The following is a 17,464-nucleotide window of genomic DNA, read 5'->3' as shown; positions in this document are numbered from 1 at the left end:
CCAAAAAAAAAATCAAAGTTCAAAATTTTTATGATTATATGATTTGTAAGAGATATATAAACAAGGCTGTCCAAAATAATCCCCTAGTCCAAAATAAGTCCGTTACCTTATATTGGTATTTAAAGGAAAAAAAACACCCTAAAAAGTCATTAAAGTTTCAGGCAACACTACACATCGTAAAGGTTTAATGGTACTGAACAAATGAAATGTTTGGAAATTATTATTAACGTAAGAAACTTATCCCGCGATTGTGTTAATTTTTGTCTCTGGGATTAACCCAAGTTGAAGCATGAATCAAGTAGGGCTTCAGCTTTAAGGGTTCATTTCTTTATGCTTGAAATTTCGTTGAATATTCAGAATTCGTTTTGATTAAGCTATCACTTTTTTGTTTTCAATTTGAAACTATGGAAGTGGGATTACCCGGTGCAGTGCTCAGAGAGACCAACGTCGACCAATGATCTCGCGTCGTAAACAACCGGTTGTTTCTTTCTCATCAGTAGTCCACTCAAGATCGTCACCAAGCTCGGAACTGTCGTTTCCTCAGTAAAGTGACGCGTTGTAATAAAAAAATAACATTAGCAGTATAAACGCAAGAATACTGTTATCAATCGACCTACCGTATGTAGCATAAGCGTTTGCAATGAGCTACTCGAGGCCATTTCAGATTTTCAGGCATGCCCACTGCTGGGGTTTTTTGCTGGTTTTGGCAATAACGACTATTGGTTCGGTACTGGGAGGTTTCCCGAAAGATTGTGGCCTTCGGAAGCTGCGCACCACCTTGCTGATTCACGGAGGCCGCGAAACCAAGATCGCCAACTGGCCCTGGCATACTGCTATCTACCATCGGAAGGATGCAACCTTCGAATACAAGTGCGGAGGAACTATCTTGGCCAAAAATATCATTTTGACGGGTAAGACAGTGCAAAATATTTCACTCTTGAACTATCGATTAGGTTTTAAGTATGTAAACTAAACCATTTAATCCCGAATAAAAAGCTATGATTTTTTCTGGATTATCATTCAGGCACTCAACCAAACAACGAAACGACAATAAATCATTCATTGGTTTGGCTTTTCGTTATGTTATGCATTAAAAGTTATGGGGAATCAAAGAGGGTGAAATGTGCAAGATTTTAATTAGGTTGTTTTTTGCTTGTTTATCCGTATCACGAAGTTCCCACTGCTAGATTACATTAACACATACAACATAATGCTGGATGTTTCCTAAGATAAGCATAAAACTATTCCCATGAAGTAGCAAAACGTTTTAAAACAGGCTCTTTGAATTCTTTTCAAGACCGCACATTCTCAACTATTTGTTGAAAGCCATATTTTCAGTCATTTAGGGGAGATTAGGGCATAATGGCCACCTTAAGGAAGGCGCTTATTAAACCATATAAAACAGCTGTAATAGGTGACTTACATCATTGTCTCGTGTTCAGAGACTAAAAAAGTCTATTTCCCAATCGGCTGATACTTGAAAAAGTAGATAAAAACGTTTAAAAATGCATTTTAAATTTTTTTTGCCGAAAGATGAAAATCAGTTATGAGAACCCCCAATGCAATGGGGCAGTATAAGCAACCTTGATCGGGACACGATGAGTGTTTTCTGCCGTGGAATCTAGCAGCGAATCTCACTCGGTGAAGTCAACTGAATAATAGAGCTGCAGCTTGACTTGTTTCATATGACGATTTGGCCTATTGGTTAGATCATAGATGTCGGAGAGGTTATCAGTAGGCTCGAGTTCGATTCCTGATCGAGGTGATTTTTTTTTCATTTACCATTCATGGTCGATGCATTTTACACCAAACGGTGAGGCGTAGATCCATCAAACAAAGCAATACTAAAATAATTTGACTGTTTGTAGAATACCAACAATTTTCACACACTCTTGTGGCATCCTAGATATGCCTCTGGCTCTCACAGCCAGCATAGTATGAAGAGACAACCTTCTCATCATCAGCGATAGCAATCGCTTGTACAACTGAGCCTCAGGCTGATGTCATGCTGAAGCTACAAGCAACGCAACGCGTTCACACGACAAACCAGCTCTCATTTGATCTCCATGGAAAAAGCGCAGACCTGTCATGCATTGGAAAGCGCGACAAAGCTGATGCCAGGGTGTTTTGTAGCGCGACAAGTAACAAATCCAATGGGAATATTGTTTTTTCGCGTTTTAAAACAGTGATTTCGGGTTTTAACCACAATAATTCGAAGATCCGTCCAAATTTGTGATAATAAACTAGATAATATCTGAATCGACTAAAAAATTTTCATAAATTCTTGGTTTAGGCAAAAAAAAACAAGGAATTTTGTCGGTTCAAATTTCGGCATTCTTGCAATCCCAGCATGGTCTGATAAGTTTTTGACGGTTCTCGAAAGAAAGGAGACGATTCTAAGCATTATCAGATGTAAAGAAGTGATGATTTGTAGGGAATTTCAAAGCGACATGTCGCGCCAGCATGACATCCCAATGCGTTGCAACGCTTTCTTATTGGAACGTGTGAACGCGTTGCGTTACTTGTAGCTTCAGCATGACATCAGCCTCAAAGTAGCTAGGCTTCGATGATGTCAGTTGTGCACCAGTCTCGAGAGAACCCTAAAAACGGGCCCCTCGGGATTCCACAACTCTTACATTATGTTTCTGGTGCTTTGCATCACCCGCCAAGATGATACTAGCCATATAATGCAACAATCAAAATAATCGATCATGAATTGTAAATGAAAAAAAATCTCCTCGAACAGGAATCGAACTCGAGTCTTCTGATTACCTTTCCAACATCTTACCAATAGACCAAATCGTCAGATGTAAATTGGTGAAGCTGTAGCTCTATCATTCATTTGACAACATCGAGTTGAATTTGTTACTAGATGCTGTGCTCTGTTCGCCCCGAGTCAACAAATTAAAGTAAAAACGCGTTTTAAAATTAATTTTATTGAAAAACCAAAAATTAATTATGGTGAAAATTGAGGATGTGTATACCATGTTGCAGTGCGTGCATTATAGCTCAAGATGATTCAAAGATCATAAAATCTAATTTCCTGGTGCTTGAAAATTATAATATTTTCGTCACTTGAGAACCTAGATGCTTTTGTTTAAATATTTCTGTAAAGACGATAAGATTTTTTTTGGTGAAAAATTACTACTATAGGAAGTACGAAACTATTTTTCATGAAAATTTATTTAAGAAAATGCGTACTTTTGTAGAAAAGAGAAGTGCTTACTATGCCCTGGGTGCTCGTTATGCCCTTATCTCCCCTACCACATTTTATAAGTTAAATTTGGACATATGACTCTCTCTTTGTGCCTGTGAACATGAGTAAATGACAATCTGCATGAAGTGATGTCAAAATGAAATGTCGGCATGTCGGCGTTTGTTGCGTTTATCACACACATGCTTGTTCAACTTTAATATTAAACTATGCTTTGAAGTTCACATAAAGTTGCCGAAGTAAGTAAGGTAGGAAGTCAGTGAAATCTCAAAAAAAAACTTGAAATTTCTGAAAAGGTCAACAATAACCTTTAAAATGAAATCGACATATGAGTTTCGGATTAAGTAAATTATTAAAATTGTCGAGGGACTAACTCGAGCAGAATATAGTCGTGACCTAAAGCGTTTCCATTCTCTGGGGCAAACCAGAATCACCGCCCATCCGAACCCCTCTTGTTCGTCTCTAAGCAACTGGAAAATAAAAGTTTTTAAACATATTTTTTTTACTAGAAGCGATACCCTCTTGATGCAATTAACACGATATAGTCTTTTTCAATGCAAAACAGTAAGGTTTTTTTAAGTAAGAAAAATCTTAGCCTGGTAGGTGAAACTTGAGTCGTGAGACCTGAGACATAAGACATGAAACTTAACACTTTTGTTTTGGCGTTTAAATAGCTCGGGGAGCTGACGCTGGAAATGAAAATTAGAGATAGTTTGGAGAAGGCAGCGTAGAATAGAAAGCGATCATGAGACGTTGCTTAGACCATCATGCACTTCATTATGTCCATTCCGGCTAGATATAGACAGAATGCAGTTCAAGATAATAAACCAACCCCTCCTGATACCAGTTGGAGGAAGGACAAGGGTGGGTTCGAGACTGGCCTCTACTTACTCCCCAAGCATCTCACCTGTCGGCAACTTATGGGATTCGAATCCAAAAAGTTTTTCTTGCCGATACCGGGAATCGAACCCAGTACGCCTGGGTTACCAGACTCGCGCCAGCCTATCCACTAGACCACAACAGCGCTAAAGACCTGAATCTTAAGACTTGAAACTTAAAGACCTAAGACTTGAGACCTGAGACATAAAACATAGTTCATATTAAATCTGGGCGCATTAAAACGAGTCTAAATATCTCGGAGCTATGTAAACGAAATAAAAATGTTATGTACTCAAAATGTAGGTATTTTATTACACTTTAAAGGCAAAATAACAAAAAAAAATTTCCGACAGGGTTTTGATTAAATCTCGAACTTTTCGACTTGGACACCCTGTTCGCTGACCTCAGCGGCCATTTTGTTCCACTTTTTCTTCATCTCTGTTGCATTCCGAGTCGTTCTACCATTTTTCTTCATCTTCTGCTTGACAATTTCCCAATATCTTCGGATTTTCGATAGGGCGGAATTGAGGGCGACTGGGTGGGTTGATGTCCTTTTCGACCAAATCCACCCCGTTGTCTCGATATCACTGTATATAGTACCTCTTTGCTGTAGTGACACTTTGCCAAATCTGGCCAAAACCTTACTGATCCTTTGTGAGATCTAATGTACGGAAGAAATCTTTTTCTGAGGCACTCCCTGTACATTTTGGAGTCCATGGTTTTGCGGGATTTTACGTCCGCAGCTGCAAATACCTTGCTAGATCAAACACTTTCTTGCGAACTTCTCAGCAAAAACGAATTTGAATTTTCAAGGGACATCACCCCGACCAAAGACTTCATAAAATTTTGGACTGAAAGCTGCCCAAAATCCATCTTCACGTACGTTTCGTCATCCATGAGGATGCATCCGTCGTACTTCGTTAGAACCTTGTTGTATAACTTCCGGGCACGTCGTTTGGCTATAACTACATTCTGCTTCATGTAGTGACTGGGCATCCTTTTCCAATCATTTTTCCACGACGAACTACAGCTTTACCGAAAAGCTGTAGCTCGTCATGGAAAAATGGTTGGAAATAAGTATGCATCTCAAAGAGTTTGAGAACGCTGCACACGGTCTTCCATCACGTTTAACTTTTTTGAAACACCATGCACGAATCGTATTGAAACTTTCAGCACTGATAGAAGAAACATTCCAAAACAAAGTACTGTCTAAACATTCCAGATTCGACCACTAGGAGCGCTGTGGTATAATATACAGTGCGTCCATATTTAATATCAACTTAAATCTATGAGTCCTGCGATTTGAGACATGAGACTCGAGATCTGAGACATGCAGACATGAGACATAAGACCTGAGACTCAAAAACCTGAGGTCTCATGTCTCAGATCTTTAAGTCTCGAGTGACAAGTTCCATAGTCTTACTCAGGTCTCAGATCGTCTCAGGTCCCAGATCGTGTCAGATCAGCGGTCTCGGGTCTCAGAGCATGTTCACCCAGTCACAACTTCAAAAGTTCTTTTAAGCGGGCCATAGACTCCACATTTGTACAAAATGCGATGATTCCACGACGATTGTTTGATTCTATGCTCGCCCAAAAAAGATACAAACAAACTTCGCGCTAACACAAACGATTGCTAGCGAAAACAGCAACAGCAACAGCAACAACATAAAACCATAAAACCACCTCCACCCCGGCTGGGGCTGAATGGCCTGAAGTTTGTACAAACAGCACCATACACTATGCCCCAGAGGGTGATTTGTACAAAATATTTCGATCCCGACCGATTTTACTCCAACCGTTTGGGCGCTCAATCAAGCAGTGCCATACACGATGCAAATCGTGTTCACAGCGACATAATTTCATCTAATTTTATCGCATTTGTACAAATCTTGTGTAGTCTGCGGCCCGCTTTACTCATACCGTTTGGGATATCATTCAAGCAGTGCCATACACGATGCAAATCGTCTTCACAGCGACAGAATTTCATCCCATTTGCACAAATGTGGTGTAGTGTATAGCTAGCTATCCAGAGAATTGATACTCAAGCCAATAAAATCAAAACGCAACAACAACAAAAGCTATCCAAAAAGCTCATTTTCGCCAAGGACAGAATATGACAGGTGAATCTGGTAAAAACCTACATACAAAGTCTAGGAAGGATATTTCCCATTACTTACCGATCCCGGAGAATGTCGTTCGGCTATTTCCGGCGTCCTAGCCATTTGCTCGACAGTTCACTTCGATAGCGCCTTCAGGTTGTTTCGTCTGGATGTTTTCAGACATATTTTCACATAACTTTAAAAGGCACAAGATTACCAATACAGTTAAGACACATAAATAACATTAGCCAATTTCACAGTTTCCCGCGGTCGAAAATTTTGGGTCACTTTATCTTTATCTTTATCTTTATCTTCATTCGGAGTTAAGCGTGTAAACGGAACGGAAGCAATTTTGGATGCGTATAAAAAATTTGAATTTTCAAATCGAAATCGGCCGGAAAAAGGTGTTTTTTTTTCGAGTAGCTGAAGGAGTAAACTGTTCTACGGAAACTGCTTGGAGTGAATTCAGATCAGATAGTGTGTTTTAAGTGGAAAACGCCAATTTACGGCGAAAAAGACGCCAGTGAAAACTTAAAAAGAAAGTGAGGTTATAACAGGAAATGAAAGTGTGCCAGCTTAAAAATGGCTAGCAGCAAGGAAGACGACCAGGATATGGACAATCCGGAACCAAACACCGGAACCAGAAAAAAGGCGTTCGAAAAGGATGAGACAAGCACAACACGAAAACCCAAGATAAATTATCAATACATAGGCAGCGATCAAGGACCGTTCCGAGTTTTTATAGAATTGTTAAAGAAAACAGGGGACAATCAAATAAACAAATTGGCACTTGCTAATACACTGCGCAAAATGATCATTTACAAAGCGCACATCCTGGATTTAAAAAATGTTGGACGTCACAAGGTAATGGTTTATCTTAATAGTTACGCTATAGCAAATCGCCTCACCAGTGATAAAAATTTGAATGAACTCAACTACCGTGCGTACATTCCCCAACATTTAGTAGCGGTCTCCGGGGTAATCGCAGGAGTACCTCTTGATATAAACGAAGACGAAATGATGGAAGAAATTCTATGTGAGTACCCTATAATGAAAATTCAGCGTTTGACCCGCTGGGAAGAAGAAAAAGGTAAAATTCCCACACAACGGGTTAGTGTACTGTTTAGAGCTAACAAACTTCCGGAATCCATCAAGTTATTCCATTGCTCTGTTAACGTCCGTCCGTTCTATCGAAAAACCATGATCTGTATGAATTGTCTGCGTTACAATCATCGTACAGAAAATTGTAAAAGTCGAAGAAGATGTACAAAATGCACAAAAATGCATCCGAATGCAGACGAGTTCGACAACTGCAATAAAGAAACCAAATGTTTTCATTGCCGAGAGAACCATGCTACGACGGACCCAAAATGTTCTGAGAGAACGAGACAAAATAACTTACAAGCCATTTTAGCTCGCACTAACCTAACAGTAATCGAAGTACACGAACGGTATCCAATAAAAACCCAAAACTTTTATGAGGCGCTAGTTGAATCTTCACAAGATCCAACCCCGGAGGAGTCTTACGCCAGTATGACTGCCGGAAGATACCAGCAACGAAACAAGGACACATCAAGAACGGTTCGACGCAAGAGGGTAGCGGAAAAAATAAATTCGCCTATCATCAGTGACTCGATTAATGTGTTCAAAGCCAGGAAGCAAACAGACAGCGAGCAATTTAATGGAACTGCACTCGATCTTCAATAAGTTCAAGAGCACCGAAGTAGAACGTTTCAAGGAAAATTTGAGAAAACAACAGCAAGGTAAGACACATACGACCGCAACCATAGAAGAAACTACAGCCAGCCCTTCATCAAGTAAGCAACAAAGACTTGATGAGAACCACCGAGAAAAATTTTCCACCTTTGTTACAAGTATGATCGATAAAGGTAAGATAAACCCAAACAGTTTAGAGTTCATTAAGCATAATCAAAACGAATAAAAAAAAAAAAGCAATATGAAAATTATCCAATCTAATATCCAAAGTTTGAGCAAAAATAAGCAAGAAGTACATCGTGTACTCTCGGATAAAAACTATGATGTAGCCCTATTGTCTGAAACATGGAGTAAAGAAGGAGAAGAGGGTAACAGGGAGTACAACATTTCTGGTTATCATCGAATCCTTGTATCAAGACCTGATGGTTATGGTGGAGTTGGAATATTTCTTAAAAATTCCCTCAACTACTTAAAACTTAATATAAATAGCAACTCCGATCTCATTCAATTCGCCGCAGTTAAAATGACAAAATTTGATATAGTGATAGCCGTTATATATGTAGCTCCTCACATTGACAAGAACGAATTCGAGACCAGCATGCATGCCATTTTCCTACAACTCAATAGATATACACGAATAATTATAGGTGGTGATGTAAACTGTCATCACCCAGCTTGGGGTGACGATACGACTGACCCAAAAGGTTCGATCCTCGTAACTGCTATAAACTGCTCAAACCTCATACTAATCAACACGGGTGAAAAAACGTATGTTCCCTTAGAGTTAGGAAGAAGGTCGACTGCCATAGACATTTCCTTATGCTCTTCCAACTTGTTCCAAGTAGTCAATTGGAAAGTTCTACCTCAATCCATCGGCTGTAGTCAACATTTGTTGATAGAGATGGACATAACAAGTGAAAAGACAAATGACACTCGAACTTACACGAACTATCAACAAATTTTTAAAGACATTTCAGCCTTAACTGGTGAGGAAATTTCAGGGTTAGACGTTCTGAAATCCAAAATCCAAAGAAGCGTTAGGAATAACAGGAAAAAAAGTAAACACATCCCAAAAATTTGGTGGGATCAGCAAGTAGAGGAGGCATGGCAAAACAAAGCAACATCTCTTAAAAAGTTTAATTCTCAAAGCACCATAGAAAATGCCATTGAGGTCAGAAAAAACAGAGCAATCTTTATTCGTACCAAAAAAGAATCAATGAAAAGGAGTATTAAAGAGTTCGCTGCCAGTATAGATCCTCAAATAAGTTCTAAGGCACTTTGGGATAAAATAAATAGGATAGCAGGAAACAACAAAAAGCAAAAGACCAACAACCCTATACAGGAAGATGTTGACATGGCAGAAAAGTTCATGGACTTACATTTCGGCAACAACGATATTGATTTTGATATCCCATTGTCGTATGGAAGAACGTGTGAATATAATATCCTTAATGCAGAGCTGTGGAATAGTATTCTATGCCGAAAGAAAAACAGGTCAGCCCCATCTAATGACCAAATAACATATGGTATGTTGAAACATTTACATCCCTCTGTACGAGACATCATAATAAACGATCTTAACAAGATGTTTATAGCAGGCAACCTGTCGTATCAACTGAAAGAAATAAAGGTTATCGCTATACCGAAACATGGAAAGGATCAGTCAAGTATCGAAGGTAAACGACCAATTTCACTGGTTCCAACACTAACAAAAATTTTAAACAGTGCGGTTCTGGAAAAGATCCAAACCCACATAAACATCAACAACATCCTTCCTGAAAAATCTTTCGGATTCAGGAAAAACGTTTCAACGACAACATGCATTAATTTCCTCACAAATATCGTCAAGGATAGCAAAAGGAAAAAACTCATTACATCTATTATTTTCATTGATTTAATGAATGCATTCAATGCTGTCAAAACAGAACTTTTGGAAGATATTATGACAAACCAACGATTTCCTCCAGAAATTGTAGTGTGGGTTGGATACTTCCTGAGAAACAGGAAGCTATCCATGCAAGTCGGGCAAAGCTGTGTGACACGAACAATCAGTAATGGATTACCTCAGGGAGACGTACTTTCACCCACATTATTTAATTTATACACTTCTGACTTACACCTTACTCAGAATGAAGACGCAGATATTCTGCAATTTGCTGATGACTTTGCCCTGGTTGTTAGAGGAAAATCTCTTGAAACAGTAGAACAGAGGACTCAAGAATTACTGAACAATTTTGTTTCCAGAGCTAGAAGGTTGAACTTTCAAATTAACCCTGCAAAGACTAAAGCGTTACTTCTCCTCAGGGGAAAACGCAAACTCAATATCCGAATACATAACGTACCTGTGGAAACGGTCGCGAGCCACAAATATCTGGGTATCCATATAGACCGATCCTTCGGATTTGGGATTCACGCTAAACAAACTGCAAAACAAATTCAGGAACGGCTGAGAATGATGAAAGTTATTTGTGGAACACGTGAAGGAAGCCATCCTCAAACTATGTCATTAGTTTTCAACGCACTATTACGTAGTAAAGCTGAGTATGGATCCTCAATAATCGGGAACACATGCAAAACTAATAAAGAAAAAATACAGGTCATCCTAAACGATGCTATGCGTAAAGCCACGGGTTGCAGCAGAACTACCCCTCGAAATACGCTTCTAGCTATAGCTGGTCAAGAACCTTGGGAAGTAAGAAATAAATTTGTTACATGTAAGGAAACTGCTAGAACTGTATACTATAGAACTCCAGTTTACAACCAACTACAAAAAGTGTCAGACTTTAGAGGAGATACGAAGAAGCTAAGTTTTATGGAAAAAATATTCGTGGAATATCAAGAAACGTTTATGCGCATAAGTCCTATGGTACAATCCAAGAAAATCGAAGTGAACATCTCTACAAATATTGGCATTAACTGTTCCAAGAACAATGTCAATCCAAGAGTGTTGAAACAAAAAGTGCTGGGTATCCTTAACAGTCGATACAACCACTGCCATCGAATCTACACGGATGCATCGAAATTAGGTGATAGATGCGGTATTGGAGTCTACATAGAATCTAGAAAAAGAAAAATTATATTGGCGCTCGACCGAGAAACAAGTATTATGACAGCTGAACTTCTAGCAATTAACACCGCAACAGAAGAAATTAGAAAGGAAAGGTTCGAAAACTCAGTAATTTTGACGGACTCGCTGTCATCTTGCACATTACTTGGAAACTATCTTGACCAAATTAATCGATGTAAAATCGTTGACGCAATTCTAAAGTCCTGTGAAGAATTGAACATACAAATTCAGTGGATCCCTAGTCATATCGATCTTTCAGGGAACGATATTGCAGATGAGTTGGCCAAAGAAGGAACCGGAACTAACGATATCGAATCGATACGAAACCCAATTTTGCTCAAGGACGCTTACCTCTATTTTGAAAAACATAAACAAAATCAAGCAAACAATTGGTATACAATGTACTCACAAGAACTCTCGAAAGGTCTTAAATTTTTCAATATTCAACCACAATTCTCTGCAAAACCATGGTATCACAAAATGGATCTAACAAACACCGAAACCAGAACCCTCAATCGCCTTATGGCTGGGCACGACTACAGCAAATACTGGCTAAATAAGATGCGGATAGTAGATAACCCTAATTGCGAAAATTGCAACCAACCAGAAACGGCAGAACACCTTATCTTAAATTGTCACATGTACAAAGATCTCCGAACGAAATTCAGCTTCGATGGTAAATTTACCAATATTGCTGAACTATTGAAGACAAAAGATACATTACTGCTAAAAGAAGTAGTAGAATTTTTAAAAAATGCTAAAATGAACATCTAAACTGTAACTTAGATTACCAAAAAGAAACTCTAGTAAAATAATCCTTACGATCACGTAACAAAAAATAAACACATACAAGAATACCGCTGGATATATGGTCACAGTCACCGATCCAAATGTGGTCGCACCCGCTACCACAACCAAACAAGAAGAAGAAGAAGAATATCTTTATCTTCACGCTAGAAATTATTAAACCATTTACGATTCAAAAATAACCATTTTTGACCTTTTCCCGGGAAATGTCATTTTATGAGTTCTCCATGAGAAGTCATAAAATGACTTCTTGGGGAGAAGTTCGAATATGGTTATTTTTTAACCGAATGGGATTCTGGAGGAGAAGTTGAAAAATGGTTATTCTTCAACCGAAATTCAAATGAGCTGCTTTTTCAGATTCATGAGGATTTCTCAAAAAATTGTCAATAACAATCAGAATTTTCCAATTAAATATTCTTATTTATTTGATTCCTAAAAAAATTAAAAAAAATCAACCGAATAGTTGAAATTGCCACCAGCTTTACACCAACAGCAGCCGAATCACCTGGTAGCAGAAGTAAAGTTCCCCCGCGAGCGCAAACCAAACCTTATAAGAAAAAGAGCTCCTGCGGGATGGCCAATACTATCATCGCTAGTCTGCTATTTTTAACGGGGTGAGGGGTGGAGAAAAAGGGCCTGGTGAATAATCTTCGATTGGCTGGTGATGTTTTTTCAAACATACCGGCCCGTTCCATCTCCTTCCGGATGGTGTTAAAAACGATTCCTTGTGTATTTTCATTTGCTGTGGCTGGAAACGATGAACCGGTGAGCGAGGCCTCGTCCTTCTCAAGTTAGGAGTATGAAACGGAATTGAACCGGATTGATCCAATCGGTACCCTGAAATTTTTTTGTTTATGATGTTGGGATCGACAAATAATTGGAATAAATCTCTTACCTTTCTCCATCTCCTACAAATCCGAAGTTTCCACGATTCCCAGAACCGGTTTTTCGGGAAACTGGATGCTGTTCCGCGGAAGAAATCAAATTGCTTTATGGGCGTCCGGCTGCAATTTGAACCGTTTTCAAAATGGCGATATAGAGAACATCGAATTATTCAACCATTTTCTGGTTTATACTCGAAAACTACCAAAATGGTTAAAATTCTTTCAGGAAAAATTATTGAAAAATAACCATATTGGCAGATTTGAAGTAAATATCATAAAATGGTTATTTAAGAACCATAAATGGTTATAACAAATCGAGCGTGTTTATTGGAGGGGACCAACTTAATGGACCAACTGTCTTATTTATTACTTTGAGCAGACAAATAGCATTTCTCATGTTTTCCCGTTCCAATCCGCACTAATTGGAATACCGTTTCGAAAACGGATGCCGCGACAAACCGAGACCTACCGAGACATTGAGCGGAACATCCGTGAAATGATACTGCGATGTTTTTAAACAAAATTCAAATTTAGGTGCGCGATGTTTTCGAAATACATAGTACACGCTTAAATGTATAACATTACTCCGGTCAAATTATGTGTAGAATCAACACATCAGCTTAATGGCGCCAAGAACTTGCACACTCCAAAACACGTGTATATATGGAGCAATACAAGTGGTAACGGTTTAATGCTGACAATTCTGGTTCCTATATCTCGTTTCAGCTGCCCATTGTGTTCGGCTGCCGGAGGGTATCATCTCCAGCGAACGGCTCGCAGTGCAGGTCGGCCGCAACCGGCTCAACGAGACGGACGAAAGAGCCAAAGAACATGAGGCGGACGCGATTTTAGTTCACGAAAACTTTAGAACGGACAAAGTACAGGACGATATAGCACTGATCAGGCTGGCCACCGATATCGAGTTCAACGATTACGTGCAACCAGTTTGCCTTTGGGATAAGGGGGACGATCGGTTGTTCTTACGAGAAAACAAAGGATCGATCGTGGGTTTCGGAGCGACCGGGAAGGCAGGCTTTTCTGTTGCACTTAATGAAGCCGAGATTCCAGTGGTGGACAATCAAGTTTGCATCGAGAGTAACCGTGAAGCGTTTGCCTTTACCCTGACCAGCAATATGTTTTGTGGTGGTCGGAGGGATGGGGTAAATGCCTGCAATGGTGACAGCGGAGGAGGGATGTTTTTCCTGTACGGTGATCGGTACTTCGTCCGAGGAGTAGTCTCATTCTCTCCCAGCTTGAGCAATGGTCAGTGTGATCCTTATGAGTATGTCGTGTTCACAGATGTTGCTCGCTACGTTCAGTGGATAACTAAAACCCTCAATGCTACGTTTGTAGAGGCTCCTGCTCGATCGGACGTTCATCCTAAGTTGAGATTATTGAGTCAGGACATTTGTGGGTACAACCCGCAGCCGTTTGATAGCGAGTCAGAGAAACCAGTTTTCCTCACCTATCCGTGGGTAGGACTTATCGAATACACAGAGCAAGGGTTTGGAGAGCGCAAAATAAGATGTCATGCATTGCTTATCAGTGAACGCTACCTAGTAACTGCCGCACAATGCGTTTATAACACAAAAAAATTGAAACCTGTGGCCATTCGGCTGGGAGAATACGATTCCTCCAATGCACAGGACTGCGACCAGATTGCTGGACAACGTGTATGTGCTCCCCCTACACAAACCCATAACATTGAAACGATAACCATCCATCAACAGTACAACAAGCCTCGGTTCGCCAACGACATAGCACTTATTCGTCTTAGACAGCTAGCCGACATTTCTCAGGACAACGTCAAACCGATCTGTCTGCCGTTGAACAAGGTGTTGCGTAGCTACAAACCGGCTACCTTCACCAGAGCCGGATGGAAAGCGAGCTCATCTCAGCCGGTTATGCAACGTTCCGAAGTAGCCGTAGTAGAGTCAGTTGCCTGCCAAGAGTTGTACCATCAAAATCGAATATCGCTGGCAAAAACTTTCCGTCAAATTTGCATCGAAAAAGACCCCAACTGTAGGTTCGACATTACGGCGGCACCCCTGCAAGCTGTCCAATTGGTTGATGGGAGCCCTCGCTACGTCCTGCATGGGTTGCTCTCGTTTGGACCTCTCAAGTGCCATCTCCAATACCCGGAGGTATACACCAACGTTGGCACTTATCTGAACTGGATTTTGGATAACATTCACGAGTAATGACGAGTTTTGATAGTTTTAAAGTTTATTCAGTTCATTGTGGAATATTTTGAGTCATATGTGCGTTCCACTGCAGGAAGCTAGACTATATGTGTGTGGTTTTTTTTCTGGTTAGATTATACATGCATACATACATCGAAGGCTATCGACTAAGCAGTTTATTCTTTCAAAAAAAAAACGCGTACAAAACTTAATACTGATACTTTGCTTCAAATAAATACATCACTAGTATACTGCAACCTATTCTAATCACTTGTCTTTTAAGTTTATTCTTTTTATTTTGTTTAGTATTTGAATGTTTTCCGAAATTCTACTGATGAAATATTTCCAAACAGTGTTCTTGTACGATTTATGGCTTAATCGTGCTTTTTATTGGTTTGTGTACGTTTGACCTATTGGTTCAATGCATTTTAAATAATATCAACCTTTTTGATTTTTTGTTCCACTTGATATAAAATGTGATGAAAGGATGAATTCGATTCACTACTGTAAATAAAAGCAGAATTTTCAAAAGAGAACTATTGTGCATAAAATCGCTGTTTGATTATAGATGGCGCTAGTTTAGCTCATGAAAACCTTTTGGAGCGCCATGCTTGAATTTGTTAATTTATGAGTAGGATACCGATTTGTAACACTTTAGTTAAGTTCTTTCTGTTTATAGTGCCAGCTAGTGAACCTGTATATAAAGGTTCACTAGTGCCAGCAAAATGCAACCAACTTTCAAAATAATTTTGAATGAACTTTGAGCACTGAACACAAATATAGCTATATTTCGTTTTGTTTTCTATCAACTCAATTTTCGAGATTCAAGAATTATTTTTTGAAAGATATGTACCAAAAAGGCTTTTCCACTGTTTAATTATTCTGTTCTGAAGTCATACTCATATTTTAACAAACAGCGAATTTAAGCTTGTACACCTGGTAAGTAGATTCTGGTTCGCTTATGCGTAGATGCGCATTTCTATCCCTTTTTTATCAGTTTTTTCGGACTATCCCGAGCAAACTAAAATGAATCAAATACTGCAACAAGTTGTTTTGCTCACCAAATTGTGTTTTTACAAAATGAGAGTACCTACTTATGGCAACTCTGAACATTCCAATGGTTATCACCTTATTTGCTTTTGAGCAATAGCATCTTCTTCGATCGCCGCTTGCTGTGTACCTTGGCAATGTGCCGGTTCAATGTGTAGCCCCGGAGGAATTTCAGTCCGCAATAATCGCAGGCAGTCACCGTTAGACCCGGTGCCAGCTCGCCGTGAACTTCGTACATGTGTCGTTTCAGGTTGTACGACTTGGTGAACCGCATCTGGCATGGATCGCACGCCAGCGAGCATCTCGTTCCGCGATCCCAAGCGTGTACCTGATCCATGTGTTGCTCATAATCGTAATGGGTGCCAAAACTCTCCTGACATTGGTCACAGTCTGGTGGAGGTTTGTTTGGATCCAGTTTGCCCTTACGAACAGAGCCTAGAGACCGGGATTTGCGATTTTTCTTCCGCTCCAAGTTATTCAAGCATTCGGTGGGCTCATTGCTCATCCCACTTAAGGAAATCTGATTCACCTGCACCGAAATCGAAAGGTTACTAGCTTGTGAATATAAGGAAATCTCTGCCGGTGATTGAAGAAAACTATTGCTATTGCTATTACTGCTGCTACTGCAGTTGGCAACAAGACTAGAATCCAACATTCCTTCCATTGGCCCCACAATTTGAGGTTCATCATCATCCTCGTCATCGTCATCGTCCTCCTCCTCCTCATCATCATCTCCGACTGGAACGCTCAAGTCCGGCTCGTCACGTTCTTCGTCCTTGCAGTCATCTATCACTATGGTCGGCGGTTCAACAATTTGCTCCTCCTCCTCCTTGATTTGCACCGTCGGTTCCATCATCTGTTGTTGCTGAAGCTGTCGGGCCAGAAGCTGTCTCTGTTCTTTTTCCAGCTCCCGTCGAGTTCGGATCATCACATCCTGCCGGAGACATTCTTCGCGAAACTGACAGAACAAGTCCAACATCTGCAGACATTTGTCACAAATGACAGCACCGCTATCCTGAGTTCGGGTTAACGTGACCGACGTCAGCACATCGATCATACGGATAAGCTCATCCTTGGGGTCTTCGTCCCCCGGTGGGAACAACGGATGAATCACCACCCCTTCGGATGCGCACAGTCTGCAGAAGTACTCCGTAGAGCTTGACAGTATCAAGGAGAATCAATTAGCCAGGACCTGAGGAAATGTTTTAGAAAGTTATAGATTTATAAATACTTACTACTCATCATTGTCCATTTCACAAGTTCGTGGTAAAAAAAATGAGATGGAAACGTTACGGTTTACGGATTAAATGCAAATAATTGCAGAACTCGATGCCATTTACAGAAGATGCAGATATAGTCGAGTTTGTTTACAAGCGAATGTGGAACACTGAAACGAAAAGTAAACGTAAATTTCAGCTAGAAATTCACATCAGCTTTGATTATGTGAATTATCAAGTATATCGTATCACTGCATGGTATCACATGGGTGCATGATGATCACCCGAATTTTTCGATTTTAAATCATATAACGGCGTGTTCGTAAATTGATTTTTATTATCGATGTG

General features: G+C 39.9%; 2 protein-coding genes across 2 annotated transcripts; one reads left to right on the top strand and one right to left on the bottom strand.

Moving 5' to 3' along the window:
• The first annotated feature begins 481 nt into the window (after positions 1–481).
• LOC129739736 (CLIP domain-containing serine protease B15-like) lies at positions 482–15,116 on the top strand. Its single transcript, XM_055731281.1, has 2 exons — positions 482–911; positions 13,393–15,116. Exons 1-2 carry the CDS (start codon positions 641–643, stop codon positions 14,865–14,867), a joined length of 1,746 nt encoding a protein of 581 aa, XP_055587256.1. The 5' UTR covers positions 482–640; the 3' UTR covers positions 14,868–15,116.
• LOC129740068 (zinc finger protein 148-like) lies at positions 14,875–17,276 on the bottom strand. Its single transcript, XM_055731695.1, has 2 exons — positions 17,135–17,276; positions 14,875–17,056 (listed from the first exon to the last, which is right to left on the bottom strand). The coding sequence occupies exons 1-2, from the start codon at positions 17,149–17,151 to the stop codon at positions 15,979–15,981; spliced, it is 1,095 nt and encodes a 364-aa protein (XP_055587670.1). The 5' UTR covers positions 17,152–17,276; the 3' UTR covers positions 14,875–15,978.
• Between the last annotated feature and the right edge of the window lie 188 nt (positions 17,277–17,464).

The sequence above is a fragment of the Uranotaenia lowii genome, chromosome 1 (genome assembly GCF_029784155.1).
Source record: "Uranotaenia lowii strain MFRU-FL chromosome 1, ASM2978415v1, whole genome shotgun sequence".
Taxonomy (NCBI): domain Eukaryota; kingdom Metazoa; phylum Arthropoda; class Insecta; order Diptera; family Culicidae; genus Uranotaenia; species Uranotaenia lowii.
This window is presented reverse-complemented; position numbering and strand designations above follow the sequence as displayed.

Excerpts from the sequence above, each read along its gene's own strand:
- LOC129739736 (XM_055731281.1), top strand. The coding sequence starts at position 641 with ATGAGCTACTCGAGGCCATTTCAGATTTTCAGGCATGCCCACTGCTGG. Across the intron at positions 912-13,392 it reads CAAAAATATCATTTTGACGG|CTGCCCATTGTGTTCGGCTG; the intron begins GTAAGACAGTGC and ends ATCTCGTTTCAG.